This window comes from Nipponia nippon, unplaced genomic scaffold, assembly GCF_047370975.1.
Source record: "Nipponia nippon isolate SJK-2023a ecotype South Korea unplaced genomic scaffold, ASM4737097v1 scaffold_10, whole genome shotgun sequence".
Lineage (NCBI taxonomy): Eukaryota > Metazoa > Chordata > Aves > Pelecaniformes > Threskiornithidae > Nipponia > Nipponia nippon.
The window spans coordinates 1,517,123-1,530,549 of NW_028262291.1; the positions used below are offsets into that span (position 1 = coordinate 1,517,123).

General features: G+C 70.6%; 4 protein-coding genes across 5 annotated transcripts; 1 reads left to right on the forward strand and 3 right to left on the reverse strand.

Moving 5' to 3' along the window:
- Window positions 1-527: 527 nt before the first annotated feature.
- CABP2 (calcium binding protein 2) lies at window positions 528-2,946 on the reverse strand. Its single transcript, XM_087746653.1, has 6 exons — window positions 2,793-2,946; window positions 1,882-2,292; window positions 1,651-1,785; window positions 1,437-1,546; window positions 1,203-1,350; window positions 528-1,127 (listed from the first exon to the last, which is right to left on the reverse strand). The coding sequence occupies exons 1-6, from the start codon at window positions 2,944-2,946 to the stop codon at window positions 1,102-1,104; spliced, it is 984 nt and encodes a 327-aa protein (XP_087602779.1). The 3' UTR covers window positions 528-1,101.
- Window positions 2,947-3,381: 435 nt separating this feature from the next.
- NDUFV1 (NADH:ubiquinone oxidoreductase core subunit V1) lies at window positions 3,382-5,786 on the forward strand. The gene is made up of 10 exons (XM_087741035.1): window positions 3,382-3,576; window positions 3,657-3,739; window positions 3,815-3,985; window positions 4,067-4,250; window positions 4,332-4,521; window positions 4,700-4,912; window positions 4,993-5,159; window positions 5,231-5,312; window positions 5,383-5,528; window positions 5,602-5,786. The coding sequence occupies exons 1-10, from the start codon at window positions 3,523-3,525 to the stop codon at window positions 5,683-5,685; spliced, it is 1,374 nt and encodes a 457-aa protein (XP_087597161.1). The 5' UTR covers window positions 3,382-3,522; the 3' UTR covers window positions 5,686-5,786.
- Window positions 5,787-6,096: 310 nt separating this feature from the next.
- NUDT8 (nudix hydrolase 8) lies at window positions 6,097-8,782 on the reverse strand. 2 transcript variants are annotated; one of them, XM_087741236.1, is made up of 4 exons: window positions 7,804-8,782; window positions 7,606-7,738; window positions 6,617-6,694; window positions 6,097-6,541 (listed from the first exon to the last, which is right to left on the reverse strand). In XM_087741236.1, exons 1-4 carry the CDS (start codon window positions 8,016-8,018, stop codon window positions 6,287-6,289), a joined length of 681 nt encoding a protein of 226 aa, XP_087597362.1. In that variant the 5' UTR covers window positions 8,019-8,782; the 3' UTR covers window positions 6,097-6,286. The 2 variants fall into 2 exon arrangements, with proteins under 2 accessions (XP_087597362.1, XP_087597371.1); XM_087741245.1 differs by having other exon boundaries at window positions 7,963-8,624.
- Window positions 8,783-9,421: 639 nt separating this feature from the next.
- MTCH2 (mitochondrial carrier 2) lies at window positions 9,422-13,387 on the reverse strand. The gene is made up of 13 exons (XM_087741171.1): window positions 13,229-13,387; window positions 13,062-13,146; window positions 12,862-12,968; window positions 12,713-12,739; window positions 11,860-11,913; window positions 11,698-11,755; window positions 11,526-11,577; window positions 11,376-11,435; window positions 10,778-10,871; window positions 10,560-10,607; window positions 10,144-10,211; window positions 9,769-9,844; window positions 9,422-9,624 (listed from the first exon to the last, which is right to left on the reverse strand). Exons 1-13 carry the CDS (start codon window positions 13,313-13,315, stop codon window positions 9,538-9,540), a joined length of 903 nt encoding a protein of 300 aa, XP_087597297.1. The 5' UTR covers window positions 13,316-13,387; the 3' UTR covers window positions 9,422-9,537.
- Window positions 13,388-13,427: the final 40 nt, after the last annotated feature.

Below are 13,427 nucleotides of genomic sequence, written 5' to 3' on the forward strand. Positions count from 1 at the left end.
CCGTGGAGACGCGCGGCGTCGACCCCGCCCCCTTCCCTCCGCCCCCGCCCCTTTCCCCGCCCCCGCCTCATCCCCTCAGGGCAGCGGCGGGAAGGGAGCCGGGGGGGGGGGGGGGGCCGCCGCGGAGACCCCCCGGTACCGGTCACACCGGGGCCTGCAGGCTTCCCCCCGGCGTTGAGAGGAGCCCGGGGCTGCCCAGGTGAGGGGATGCCCGGGGAAGGGGGGGTTCCCCGCTCCCTGAGGGGTGGGCAGGGTGCGGGGGTACCAGGCGGTGGGGGACGCCGGCGGAGGGAACGGCCAGAAGCGAATTCTGCTTAAATTCAACATAACGAGGAACGAAAGTCTGCGGAGAGAGGGTTTCCTTTCAAAAGGGCACAGACCGAAAACATTAATAACCGTTTTTACGCTCCGGGTGGGGAGCGTAACTCGGAAGCAGAGGATCGCCTTCAATCAGAGGTGCAAAAACGCTTTATTCCCGGTTTCTTTCCCCAAGGGTGTCCTGGCCGGAGCGCCGAAGCCCTGGGAATTCTCCCCCCGCGCCGGGGGACAGACGGACGGAGGGTCCCGACGGAGCGGGGCCCGGGGTAGGCCCGAGCCCGGACCGCGGTAAGGGGGTTACGCCAGAGGGGCAGCCCGGAATGGCAGCGGGGAGGGAGCAGGGCCACGGCGGGGGGCTCGGCCTGGGACACGGGGGTCAAAACGACAGCGGGGGGGGACGAGGCGGCGGGGCCGGGGCGCGCTGGGGAGAGGGGAGCTGCGCGGTGGAGTTTTGGGGTGAGGTCAGGGCGGGAAGGGGGACGCCGCGGGGCGGGGAGCAGGAGGGAGCGGAGGTCAGGGCGAGAGCGGCCGAAACCCGGCCGAATCTGGGCCAAAAAGGGGCCCGGCGTCGCCCCGCGCCGCGCTTGGACCTCGGCGGCCGGCCGAGGGTGAGTCTGAGCACCTCCGGCGCTGGAGAAGCGAGGGTCTTGTCCCCGGCTCGGGCGTCGCACCGCACCGGCACGGCCCCAGCCACAGCGGCCGGAGCCGGGCGTCTCCTCCGCGGCTCCCTCCTCTTCGTAAGGCACGGCGGGGGCTCGGGTCCCGTGTTGGCACGCGCCGCCCTCAGCGCGACATCATCCGCACAAACTCTGCCGGCGGGAGAAGATGTACGGAACATCCCGAATATTCCCGGGGATGTTCCCGGCTCCCTCCCCGGCCCCTACCTTCGAAGTCCACCAGGCCATCCCCGTTGAGATCCACGTCCTTGAGGATCTCGTCCACCTCCCGGTAGTTGAGCTGATGCCCCAGCAGCTTGCACATGGCCTCCCGCAGCTCCGCCATGCTGATCTGCCCGTCCCCGTTGGTGTCGAACTGCACGGCAAGCGCCCGTCGGCGACGGCCGCCCTCGGCATGCCGGCACCCTGCCCGCGCCCGGGCCGTCCCCCCCGTCCCCTCACCTCGCGGAAGGCGTCGCGCAGCTCCTTGATCCCGATCATGTCCGCCGTCTCCGCCAGCATCTTGGGACCCATCAGCTCCACGAAATCGTCAAAATCCACCTTGCCCCCGGCTGCGGGAGAAGAGGGATGTCAGTGGGGCGGGCACCAGGGATCGCCGGGAGCAGAGCCGGCTGCCAGCGGGGCGGAGGGGACCCCCCGCGTCCCCGCTGCGTACTGATCTGCTGGGACAGCTCGATGAGCTCCATCTCGGTGGGCATGTAGCCCATGGTCCGCATGCACTCGCCCAGGTCCTTGTAGCTGATGTAGCCATCGCGGTCCTTGTCGAACTCCCGGAAGGCCTGCTTCAGCTCTGGGGACAGTGCGGCGTCACTGCCGGCACCGCCACACGCCCCTGCCGCGGCCGGGGGAGCTCCCAACCGGGGCGAAGACCCCCCCACCTCCTCACCTTCGATCTCTTCCGCCCGCAGCTCCCGGTCCTGGGGAAGAGAAAGCGGGAAGAGCCGCAGGAGTGATCCTTCTCCCACGGATCCCCCCCGGGATTCCCGCCTTAAATCCCCCGCCGGCTCGCAGGGCGCAGCCGGTGGCGCGGCGCCCGTTACCGCGGGCGCGCGGGGAGGGAGCGGGCGCGTACCAGCTGGGTGATGGCGATGCTCTGCCGCAGGAAGATGCAGGCCGGCCCCACCAGCCCCTGCAGCACCGAGTAGCTCTGCAACGGCGGGGACTGCGCCGCCTCCGTCACCTCCTCGGGGTCGCCGGGGCCGGAGCGCGGCTTCCCATCCTGTGGGAAGAGCCGGCGTCAGCGGCCGGGAGTGGGGAACCGAGCCGGGGCCCCCCCTTACCCCCCCCCCGGGCCGGCCTTACCTTGGGGAGCCTCCGCTCAGGGGTCTTGGTGCAGTTGCCCATGGCTAGGGGTTGCCCCCGCGCCGCAGGGCATGCCTGGCCCCGGGGGGGCCGGCTGGCGCAGTCCTGGGGGCTACCGCCCGGCCAGGGCGAGCCGTGGCCGTGGCCGGCGGGGGGGGGGGGGGGTGTGCGATAGCGGCCGTGGCTGCGCGGGGATTTGAGGTTTTTATGGAATATCTGGGGATATGCAGGGCAGGCGGGGGGGGCGCCGCGCCCGCGCATAATCCCCCGGATTATTCCCCGCTCGGCCGCCTGGCTCCAGATGTGGGGAGCCGCCCAGCTGTTCCCCGGTCCCCCGGCCTCCCCCGTGGGGGCAATCGGGTCCCCCCACACCCCGGCCCTCTCCCCCGCCGCCCGTTACCTGCCCGAAAGCGGGGGGCGGCCGGGGCCCCGGTGCCACGGGGGATGCACTGCCACGGCTGGGCCGCCCCCAGCTCCCCGAGGTGCCGGCGGTACCGGAGCCCCCCTGTGCGCCGGTCCGCGGGGCCGGGCGGCGGCGGCGGCCGCCCCCCTCGCCGCAGCCGTGGGGCCGGGAGGTGCCCCGGTAGGCGGTGGGGGGCACAGGGCTGCCGGTGCCTTGCCGCTGGGGCCCGCGGAAGAGGAAAAACATGTCGCCCGCCACCCCGGCTCGCCGCCGGCTCCCCGTTCCTTCTCCCCACCCCCGGGAGGGAAACCGGATCCCCCGGGGCCCGGCCCTCACCCCGGCCCCGCTCCCTCGCCGGGACGAGGCCACCGCGGGGAGGAGGGAAGGTGGCCCCAAAGCGGGGAGGGGCCCGGCGCGGCCCCCCGCGGCGCTGGGGGGGACGGAGCGGAGGCGCCCCGGGGGGTGAGGCCGGGGCGGGGGGAACCGGGGGCTCCGGAGCCTCCGGTTTCAGCTCCCGAAACCCGAGACGGCGCCGGGCGCGGGGCACGTGGCAGCGCGGGCGCGGCGCCAGCTTTGGCCACGCCCCCTTCATGTAGCCACGCCTATTGCCTGTGTGGCCACGCCCCCTTCCTGTAACCACCTCTCGCGCTGTGTGACCACGCCCCCCGCCCTGTAACCACGCCCCCCCTCTCTCCGGCCCCGCCGCCTGGCGTCACCGCCGCGCCGCTGGCGCTCGCCGCTGACATCAGCGCCGTAGGGACGCTACGGGGGGCGCCTGAAGGTGACGGTGGTCCCGGTGCCGGTGCCGGTGCCCGCCCCGCCATGGCCGCCCGGCAGCTGCTGGCTCTGCGGCGCCTGCCCGCCGCCTCCTTCTCGGTGAGGGGGGGCCGGGGCGATCGGGGACGGGTCCCGGTGTTACCGGTGCTACCGGTGCTGAGTCCGCGTTCTCCCCGCAGACGGCGCCCAAGAAGACGCAGTTCGGGTCGCTGCGGGACGAGGACCGGATCTTCACCAACCTCTACGGGCGGCACGACTGGAGGTGAGTACCGGAGGCGGGGGGGGGGGGGTCCCAGTGCGGCCCGGCCCGGTGCCACCGGCCGTGCCCTGCCCGCAGGCTGCAGGGCGCCCTGCGCCGCGGCGACTGGTACAAGACGAAGGAGATCCTGCTCAAGGGGGTGGACTGGATCCTCGGGGAGATCAAGGCCTCGGGGCTGCGGGGCCGCGGCGGCGCCGGTTTCCCCACCGGCCTCAAGTGGAGCTTCATGAACAAACCCCCGGACGGCAGGTGAGACCGGCACCGCCACCGCCACCGGCGCGGTCCCCTCCCCGCGGGGAGCCCGGCCCTGACGGCCTTGGCCTCCCCCAGGCCCAAGTACCTGGTGGTGAACGCGGACGAGGGGGAGCCGGGCACCTGTAAGGACCGGGAGATCATGCGCCACGACCCCCACAAGCTGGTGGAGGGCTGCCTGGTGGCGGGCCGCGCCATGGGCGCCCGCGCCGCCTACGTCTACATCCGTGGCGAGTTCTACAACGAGGCCTCCAACCTGCAGGTGAGCGGCGGCGGGATGGGGGGAACCCCGCCGGCGGGAAAGGGGGGAGCCCCCAGACCCACGCGTCCCTCCCCGCCGCAGGTGGCCATCCGGGAGGCCTACGAGGCCGGGCTGCTGGGGCGGGATGCCTGCGGCTCCGGCTACGCCTTCGACGTCTTCGTGGTGAGGGGCGCCGGAGCCTACATCTGCGGGGAGGAGACGGCGCTGATCGAGTCCATCGAGGGCAAGCAGGGCAAGCCGCGCCTGAAGCCGCCCTTCCCCGCCGACGTGGGTACGGCCCCAGCCCTCCCCGCTTTGCTCTGCTTCATTTCCAGCCGCCGCTCGAGAGCAGGACAAAATGGCGGCCACTGGACAAATCGGTGGCTACCAGATAAACCCCGTCATCCCCGGGCTGCCGTCCTGCCGCAGACAGACAGAGTGTGGCCGTTGAGAGCTCCCGTTGCTTCCAGGTGTCTTCGGTTGCCCCACCACGGTGGCCAACGTGGAGACGGTGGCGGTGGCCCCCACCATCTGCCGGCGGGGCGGCGCCTGGTTCGCCGGCTTCGGGCGGGAGCGCAACTCGGGGACGAAACTCTTCAACATCTCGGGTCACGTCAACAACCCCTGCACCGTGGAGGAGGAGATGTCGGTGCCGCTGAAGGAGCTCATCGAGAAGCACGCCGGTAAGCGCCGCAGGCCGCCGAGCTGCACCAGGCCGGCGCCGGGCCCGGCTCAGCCCGTCCTGTCCCCCTGTCTCTGGCAGGGGGTGTCCGCGGGGGCTGGGACAACCTGCTGGCCGTCATCCCGGGGGGCTCCTCCACGCCGCTGCTCCCCAAGTCGGTGTGCGAGACCGTGCTGATGGACTTCGACGCCCTGGTGCAGGCGCAGAGCGGGCTCGGCACGGCCGCCGTCATCGTCATGGACAAATCGGTAAGGGAGGAGCCCCCCTCCCCGCCCGCCCCGTGCCGTGGCAGGGCCCTCACCCTCCTCTCCCTCCCCAGACCGACGTCGTTAAAGCCATCGCTCGCCTCATCGAGTTTTACAAGCACGAGAGCTGCGGGCAGTGCACCCCGTGCCGGGAAGGTGAGGTCCGTGGGGCGGGGGGTCCGTGGGGCCGCACCGCAGGCCCCTCACCGCCTCTCCCTCCCCGCAGGCGTCGACTGGATGAACAAGGTCATGGCGCGCTTCGTGCAGGGCAACGCGCAGGCGGCCGAGATCGACGCGCTGTGGGAGATCAGCAAGCAGATCGAGGGCCACACCATCTGCGCCCTGGGGGACGGCGCGGCCTGGCCTGTGCAGGTTGGCAGAGGGGGGATTTGGGGCCGGGGGCCTCTCTCTGCCCCGTTAACTCCGTCCCCTTTGCTCCACGCAGGGGCTCATCCGTCACTTCCGACCGGAGCTGGAGGAGAGGATGCGGCGCTACGGGGAGGCCAAAGCCCGAGCGGCGGCAGCATGAGGAGCCGGCGGCGGAGCAAGGGCTGCCAGCAGGGGTGGCCCTGCCCTGGGGGGGCTTCTCGGGGCGTTTGCGGGGGTCCTCAATAAACACTGCTGCGCTCACCGGCTCCTCTCTCCGCTGGGGAGCGGGAGGCGGCTGTGAGCATAAAATGGTGGGGAGGGCGTGCTGGGGGGCTCCGGGTCCTGCCCCCCCCCGCAGCGGGGGAGCCCCAGGGATCGGGGGATCGCGCAGCCGAGGTGGGGATACCCCCCCCCCCCCCGAGGGGAGATCCTGGCTTTCCGTGAGGCTCCACATCCCCGCTGCGGGGAGAGGCAGCGGTTGTGGGACGGCCCCGGGGACCCCGCGCTCCCCGGCACCGCCGCGGTGGCACCGGCGCCGGCTGTCGTGACTTGGAGGCCGTGGCACGAGCGGTTTCAAAACATGGCTTTCTTTTACTCGATCGCAGCGTGTGACATCAGCCGCTGGCGTGGGGGAACGGCGCGGTTTCCCGTCTCCGTGCGTGTGTGCGACGAGGCTGGCCTACAGGCGGCCAAAAGAAGCCGCGTAACCGAGGAGGCACGGGGAGAGCTCCGCCTGTGCGCACCCCCCCAAAACCACCGCCTCAGGCCGAGCTCCCCTGGAGGAAGCGGGCCGAGGGGCTGCGGGCCGGCACGTGGGTCTTGCGGCGGTAGCGGCCGGGCGCCAGCAGCTCCAGGGTCAGCTCGGTGACGATGGCCGTCAGCCCCCAGACCTTGTGGGGGCCGTTGAGGAAGACGGGCAGGGTGTAGCCATAGCGGCCGGCGGTGCGGAAATGGGTGTAGCCTTGGTTCTCCTCCCGCAGGAGGTGATCCAGGGGCAGGGTGAACACCTCCTCCACCTGCCGGCACAGGCGGCGAGGGGGTGACCGCGGCGTCGCCGGACAGGGGACGCGGCCGGTGAGGGGGTCACCCACCTCGTCGGGGTTGGGGGTCAGCATCAGGTCCTCCAGGGGCCCCAGGTTGGCCACGACGGGAGCTACCAGCTGTCCCTGCTGGACGGCGTGGGGGACAGGGGGGTGACAACCCCCCCTCCCCAAAGTGCCACCCGCTCGCCCGCACCCCACCCTGACACCCGTCGCGGGGCTGTCACCCAACACCACCCCCTGTGCCTGCAGCCAGTGCCCCGTGCCCCTGTCACCGTGAACCCCTGCCACCCTGTGTCCTTGTCACCTGTGTCCCTGCCACCCTGCCCTTGTGTCCTTGTCACCCCCGTCCTGTCCTTGTCACTCCCATCCTTGTCACCCCATGTCCTCATGTTTTTGCCACCCTATGTCCTCACATCCTTGTTACCCCCATGTCTTCATGTCCTTGTCACCCCCATCCTTGCCACCCCATGTCCTCGTTTTTGTCACCCCAGCCTTGTCACCCCCTGTCCTTGCCGCCCCATGTCCTTGTGACCTCCATCCTTGTCACCCCATGTCCTTGTCACCCCCCTCCTTGCCACCCTATGTCCTCATGTTTTTGTCACCCCATCCTTGTCACCCCCATCCTTGTCACCCCATGTCCTTGTGACCTCCATCCTTGTCACCCCATGTCCTCGTCACCCCCATCCTTGCCACCCCATGTCCTTGTCACCCCCATCCTTGCCACCCCATGTCCTCGTTTTTGTCACCCCAGCCTTGTCACCCCCATCCTTGCCACCCTATGTCCTTGTGACCTCCATCCTTGTCACCCCATGTCCTCGTCACCCCCATCCTTGCCACCCCATGTCCTCATGTTTTTGTCACCCCGTCCTTGTCACCCCCATCCTTGTGACCCCCTGTCCTTGCCACCCCATGTCCTCACGTCCTTGTGACCTCCATCCTTGTCACCCCCGTCCTTGTCCGTCCCCCCCCCCCCGTCCTCGGTGTCCCCAGCCACTCCGTCCCTCCAGCCCCCCCCCCCGGTGCCCGGTGCCCGGTACCCGGTCGGGCAGCGGCCGCAGCTGCCCCCAGACGCTGGGCGCGGCCAGCGCCAGCCCCAGCTCCTCCCGCGTCTCCCGCAGCGCCGTGGCCACCGCGTCGCCGTCCGCCGGGTCCCGCCGCCCCCCGGGGAAACTACGAGAGGCAACGGCAGCGTCAGGGCCGGCCCGGCGCCGCTGCCCGCTCCCCGCCGCCGGTACCTGACGTCGCCGCTGTGGGGGCCGCCCAGGCGGCGGGAGCGGAGCGTGAAGAGCAGCGCGGGGCGGCCGCGCACCGAGCACAGCGGCACCAGCACCGCCGCCGCCGCCGCCGCCGCCCCCCGCCGCGCCCCCGCCGCCGCCGCCAGCCGCGCCCGGCACCGCCGCTCGCTGCCGCCGCTCAGGAGGCCCCCGCCGCCCGCTCCCGCCTCCGCCATGGCGCCGGCACCCGGGGAGGGAGGGAGGGAGGGAGGGAGCGAGCGGCCGCCCCCGGCGCCGCCTCCCCCGGGGCCGCCTCCCCCGGGCGGGCCTCGGCCAGCGGCGGGGAGCGGCCCCGCCGGGGGTGCGACAGCCCCCGCCGGGGGTGCGACCCACCACCCGGCTTTGCACCCCCCTTGCAGGTGCAATAACCTCTGCTGGGTGTGCGACAGCCCCCGCCGGGGGTGCGACCCCGCTGCCGGGGGTGCGACCCACCAACCGGCTTTGCACCCCCCCCTTACACGTGCAAATAACCCCTGCTGGGTGTGCAACCCTCCCACTGCATGTGTGACAGCCCCCGCCGGGTGTTGAACCCTCTCGCTGGGTGTGCAACCCACCTCCCAGCTTTGTTCCCCCCCTTACATGTGAAAATAACCTCTGCTGGGTGTGCAAAAACACCCTGCCGGGCGTGCAACAGCCCTTGCCGGGTGTGCAACCCACCTCCCAGCTTCGCTCCCCCCCTGCATGTGCAAATAACTTTTGCGGGGTGTGCAACAACCCCTGCCGGGTGTGCAAGCCCTGCTCCAGCTGTGCAACCCTTCCGCTGCACGTACAACAGCCCCCACCAGGTGTGCAACCCACCTCCCAGCTTTCCAGCCCCCCCCATCAGGTGCATAACAAGCCCTGCCAGGTGTGCAGCACACAACCCAGCCTTGCACCTCCCCTCCACGTGCAACAACCCTGCTGGGTGTGCAACAACCCCTGCTCCAGCTGTGCAATCCTGCCCCTGAGCACGCAGCCCCCACCACCGCAGGGTGTGCGACTCTCCATCCAGCTGTGCCACCCTCCTGCTGGGTGTGCAAGCCCCCCCCTCCAGCTGCACAACCCCAGCACTGGGTGTGCAGCCCCCCCGCCATGCGTACAACCCCGACGGGTTGTGCGACCCCCCTGCCACCCTCTTTTCACAGCCCAGAGGTGCCACCATCCTCCCCTTGTCACCAGCCGCGTGTCCCCTCGTGCCACCCCCGCGAACGCTGACGGTGGGATCGATCCCGTCACTGCGGCCCCGAGAGGGAGCGAGGGAGGGGAAACTGAGGCAGGCGAGGGGAGAGGGGTTCCTGCCGGCGGATTTACCGGCAGCCTCGGCAACACCCACGTTTTCAGGCTAAAGACAAGACCCCGGCGCCGGTCCCAGTGGGGACAGAAGGACGGACATGATGACGTCTCGTGGGACCCATCCAGCGCCCACGTTGGGGTCTGTGTGGGCGTCAGGCTGATGAAAAGGGGTCGGATAAACGATAGGGGAATGGGGGATAACAGGGACAGCGCTCCGGCGGTGGGATCGGGGCGGCAACACTGGAGATCGGCGGCAGCCCCCCCGGGAAGCCCCCGGCCCCGCCACAGACACTCTCACACGTCCGCCTTCATCTCTCAGCATTAAATGATTTTTAAAAAACTGTATAGAAATCACCACTCTCTCGTAATTCCTGGCCTCCAGAGCCCAGCGTCGGCTTCACGACTCCTCTCTCGGCTCCAGCTTCAGCGAAACCTCCTCTCCTCCCACACGTATCGCTTCCCTGCGGGCACCTTGCGGAAAAACAGGCTGTTCCCTCGGCTCATGTTGCCCTGGAAGGGGGAAACGACCACCATCGGGTGAGTCAGGGCTACCCGGAGCCCCGGCGTGGCCACCCCAGACCCCGCAGGGCTTCCACCCGGCTCTCCTCCGTGGCCGGGTAGCATTCCCGGCGCTGCCCGGCTGCGGCTGCTTACCTCCCTGTGCAGCTGGCTCCAGCAGTCCAGCCAGGAGGAGTAGGTGGGTGCGTAGGGGAGGAGACCCCCAGCCAGCCTGGGGAAGGGAGGGGAATTACTTCCACCCAGGACCGAGCCGGTGGGGTAGGACCCAGCCCCCCTGCAGCTCCACGCTGGCCTGAACCCCAAAATGGCCCTTTCAAGGCCAGGCTCCCGCCCCACGCGTCCCCCCCACCGCAGCACCACCGCCGAGGGATCGACCCCGCAGCGAGTTTGAAACCTCTTTGCCACCCGGGAGCTTCGGAAAGGCAATTTCGGGAGGTGATCCGGCGCGGAGGGACACGGCTGTCAGCCACGCCAGCCGCGGGCTCGCCCTCGTGGCGGGGCAGGACTCACCCGCAGTTATTAACGGCCATCAGGTTGGAGACGAGGACGAAGGGGTAGGTCAGCATGCTGGCGAAGAACTGCAAGGAGAGCAGGGCCCGTCGGCAGCGGCCCGCGGCCCCCGCAGGGATCCCTCCCCGTGGGGAGAACGAGTCCCAAAAGATCCCCTGGGACCGTCCCGGGGAGGGAACCTGCTCCCGCAGGCTCCAGGGAATGCGGAGGCAAGGCCAAGGCCGTCAGCCGCCGGGCGCGCAGGGCGACACACCGCCGCCCCAGAGCATTCCATCCCCCGTGGGCCGATCCCTCAGGATCTGCTCCCCAGCCCAGCGGCCGCAGGACAGGCGGGATCGCAGGAACGCGCCCTTCCCCGCAGGGAGACGGCGTCGCACAGGCGGGTGTACACGCACGCGCGCGCGGGCTGTGCTCACCCCAGTGACGGCCTGCGAGTAGCTCTTCATCTCAGCCATGGTTGAGACCTGCGGGAGGAGAAAAGGCACCTTCAACCCCCGGGGCTGCCACCCCAAAGCGGGGTCCTGCCCCCCTGAGCCGCCCCCGTCCCTCACCGCGGTCAGCTCGGCACCGGTGACGCTGCTGCGGTGCCGCCAACCCGCCCCGGGCCCCCCCGAGCAGGGCGCGGAGCCCGTACCCCGTTCTCCAGCGCGTACGTGTTGATGAGGTAGGCCAGCATGTTGCAGAGCCAGAGGGAAAGGATGTCCCCGAGGAGCCGGGGGATGAGGCCGCTGAAAGAGAAGAGGCAGCGGGAACGTCAGCCTGGGGCAGACCCGGATCTGGCTGAGAAACGGGGAAGAGCCGGCCGGGAACGGGAGGGAGCGGCCAGGTGAAGGGGGGAGCTCCCCGCCGCGGGAGCGGGGATGCTCGGACAAGCGGTTCCGAGAGGACGCGGGTGCAGAGGGGAGCTGCCAGAGGGACCCAAAACACCTGCAGCCGGTGCTCCCGGGGAAGGGTTACGACACCTTTGCTCTGTTTTAATGTCCCCAGGCGCTGGATGTCACCCCGGCAACCCAGGGCCGGTGGCTACGAGGCGGGGGTTTGCCCGATCCGCACCGGGGAGCCCGGAACGGGGAACTGTGCACCCCGGCGGCACCCGAGCGGTTCTTGGAACGGGAGAGCAGAGCTGCGGCCGCGGGGAGAAGCGACACCCGAGCGGCAAGCAAAGCCCGCGGATTTTGGGGAGCGGATCCCACCGCCCGCCTCGCCCCGAGGTCCCGGTTGTCAGCACTCACGCGAAGAAGCCGAGGACGCCCTCTTCTCGGTAAATCGTGGTGAAGGCGCTTAGCGTCCCGCTGGACCGGGGAGGAAGAGGAGCGCGCTCAGAGGGGGCCCTGCGGGCCGGCAGCCCCCCCCGGGGCACCCCCAGCCCCCCCGCCCCGTACCTGTACTTGGTCTCCCGGCCGATGAACTGCACCATGCAGCGCAGGGTGATCACTGCGGGCAGAGACAGGCGGCGCGGGGGTCAGCGGGGGGCGCGGGGACACCCCGGGGGGACACGGGAGCGACAGGCGGCCATCGCCAGGCCCGCGGAGCGGCGGGGAGGGGGGCACCTACCGTGGAAGGGGTGGGTGATGAGCGTGGCGGCGGAGCGGGCGACCATCTCTCGGGAGGTCTGGGGAGAAGCGGGCCGTCAGGGGGACGCGGCCGGCAGCGAGCCCGGCAGCCCCGCCGTCGTACCGAGCCCCTCTCGCACCCCAGCACCCTCCTCTTCCTCACCTCCTTGAGGACCTGCTCCAGCGAGGACACGGGCTCCTTCTTGCTGGCTCCAGGCTGGAGAGGGAAAGAGGAATCGGGTGGGGAGCAGCCCCCCAGAAGGCTCCGCTCCCTCCCTGCCCCCCCAAAAGGACCCAACCCCCCCCCAGCACGGGCTCGGCAGCCCCCGGCCCCGCCAGAGCCCCCTGCGCCCCGCGGCTCTGCCCGGCGCCGGGCTGCCTCTGCCCGCAGCCACACGCGGGAGGGAGGGGGAAGAGGGAAGGGGAGAGAAGGGAAAGAAAGGGAGAGAGGGAGAGAGAGCAAGAGATGGAGGCAGGGAGGGAGGGAAGAAAGGGAGAGATGAAGGCAGGCAGGGGCAGGGAGGGACATGGAGGCAGGGAGGGAGAGAGAGAGAGGGATGGAAGAAGGGAAGAGATGGAGGAAGGGAGAAACAAAGGGAAAGACAGAGGCAGGGAGGAAGGGAAAAAGAAAGGGCGAGATGGAAGGAAGAAGGGAAGAAAGGGAGAGATGGGGGCGGAGGGGGAGACGGAGGCAGGGAGGGAAATGGAGGCAGGGAATAATGGGAAGAGAGATGAAGGCAGGAAGGAAGAGGAAGGGAGAAAGGGAGAGAGAGAGGGATGGAAGAAGGGAAAGAGATGGAGGAAAGGAGAAAGAAAGGGAGAGACAGAGGCAGGGAGGAAGGGAAAAAGAAAGGGGGAGATGGAGGCGGGAAGGAAAGAAGGGAGAGAGGGAGGGAAGGAGGGATGCAGGGAAGGAGGGATGCAGGGAAGGAGGGATGCAGGGAAGGAGGGAGCGATGGGGGAAAGGGGAGATGGAGGGGGCAGGAGTTTCTCCGGGGCAGCAGCCTGGCACCTACCTCGGCCTGCTCGGCCTCCTGGTAGCGCTGGGGAGGGAAGGGCAGGGTGAGGGCGGGCGGGGGGGGCCCTGCCGGCGCCCCGGGGACGAGAGGCGGGGTCCCCGCGGCCCCAGCCCCCGGCGGCAGAGCCCCCCCCGCCCCCCCGGTACCTGCAGCACTTTCCCGTGCACCACGGTGCCGATGGCGCTGGAGCAGAGGCGGGGGGTGAGGCCTTTGAAGAGTCCCGCTCTCCCATCGACCTTCACGATGTGCTTGGCTGGGGACAGCGGGGACCCGGTCACCCCACGGGGATCCGGTCACCCCACGGGGACACCGGGGGGGGGGATCCGCGCCGCCGGGCCGGACTCACCGTAAGCGAAGAGGCCGGGCAGCTGGTAGACCTGGCGCCCGAAGATGTTCCTCCCCAGGGTGGGCGGCAGCGGCTCGTAGCCCACCTGCGGCGGGGACAGGCAACCGGTACCGAGCCCGGTACCCCCCCCGCCCCGCCCCGGCTCTCCGTTACCGGCCCGCCCTTACCTGCACCAGCACCTTCACGTACATGAGGGGCTGCGAGAGCACTGTCAGCCCCGAGCCCAGCAGCACCTGCGAGGCCGCGTCCGCCATGGTGCCGCCCCGGCGTCACGGCCCAGAAGGACACCGCCGCCGCCGCTTCCGCTTCCGCCCTCCCGGTACTTCCGGCGCGCCCGCCAATCACTTCCGGCCGGAGGGGTGGGCC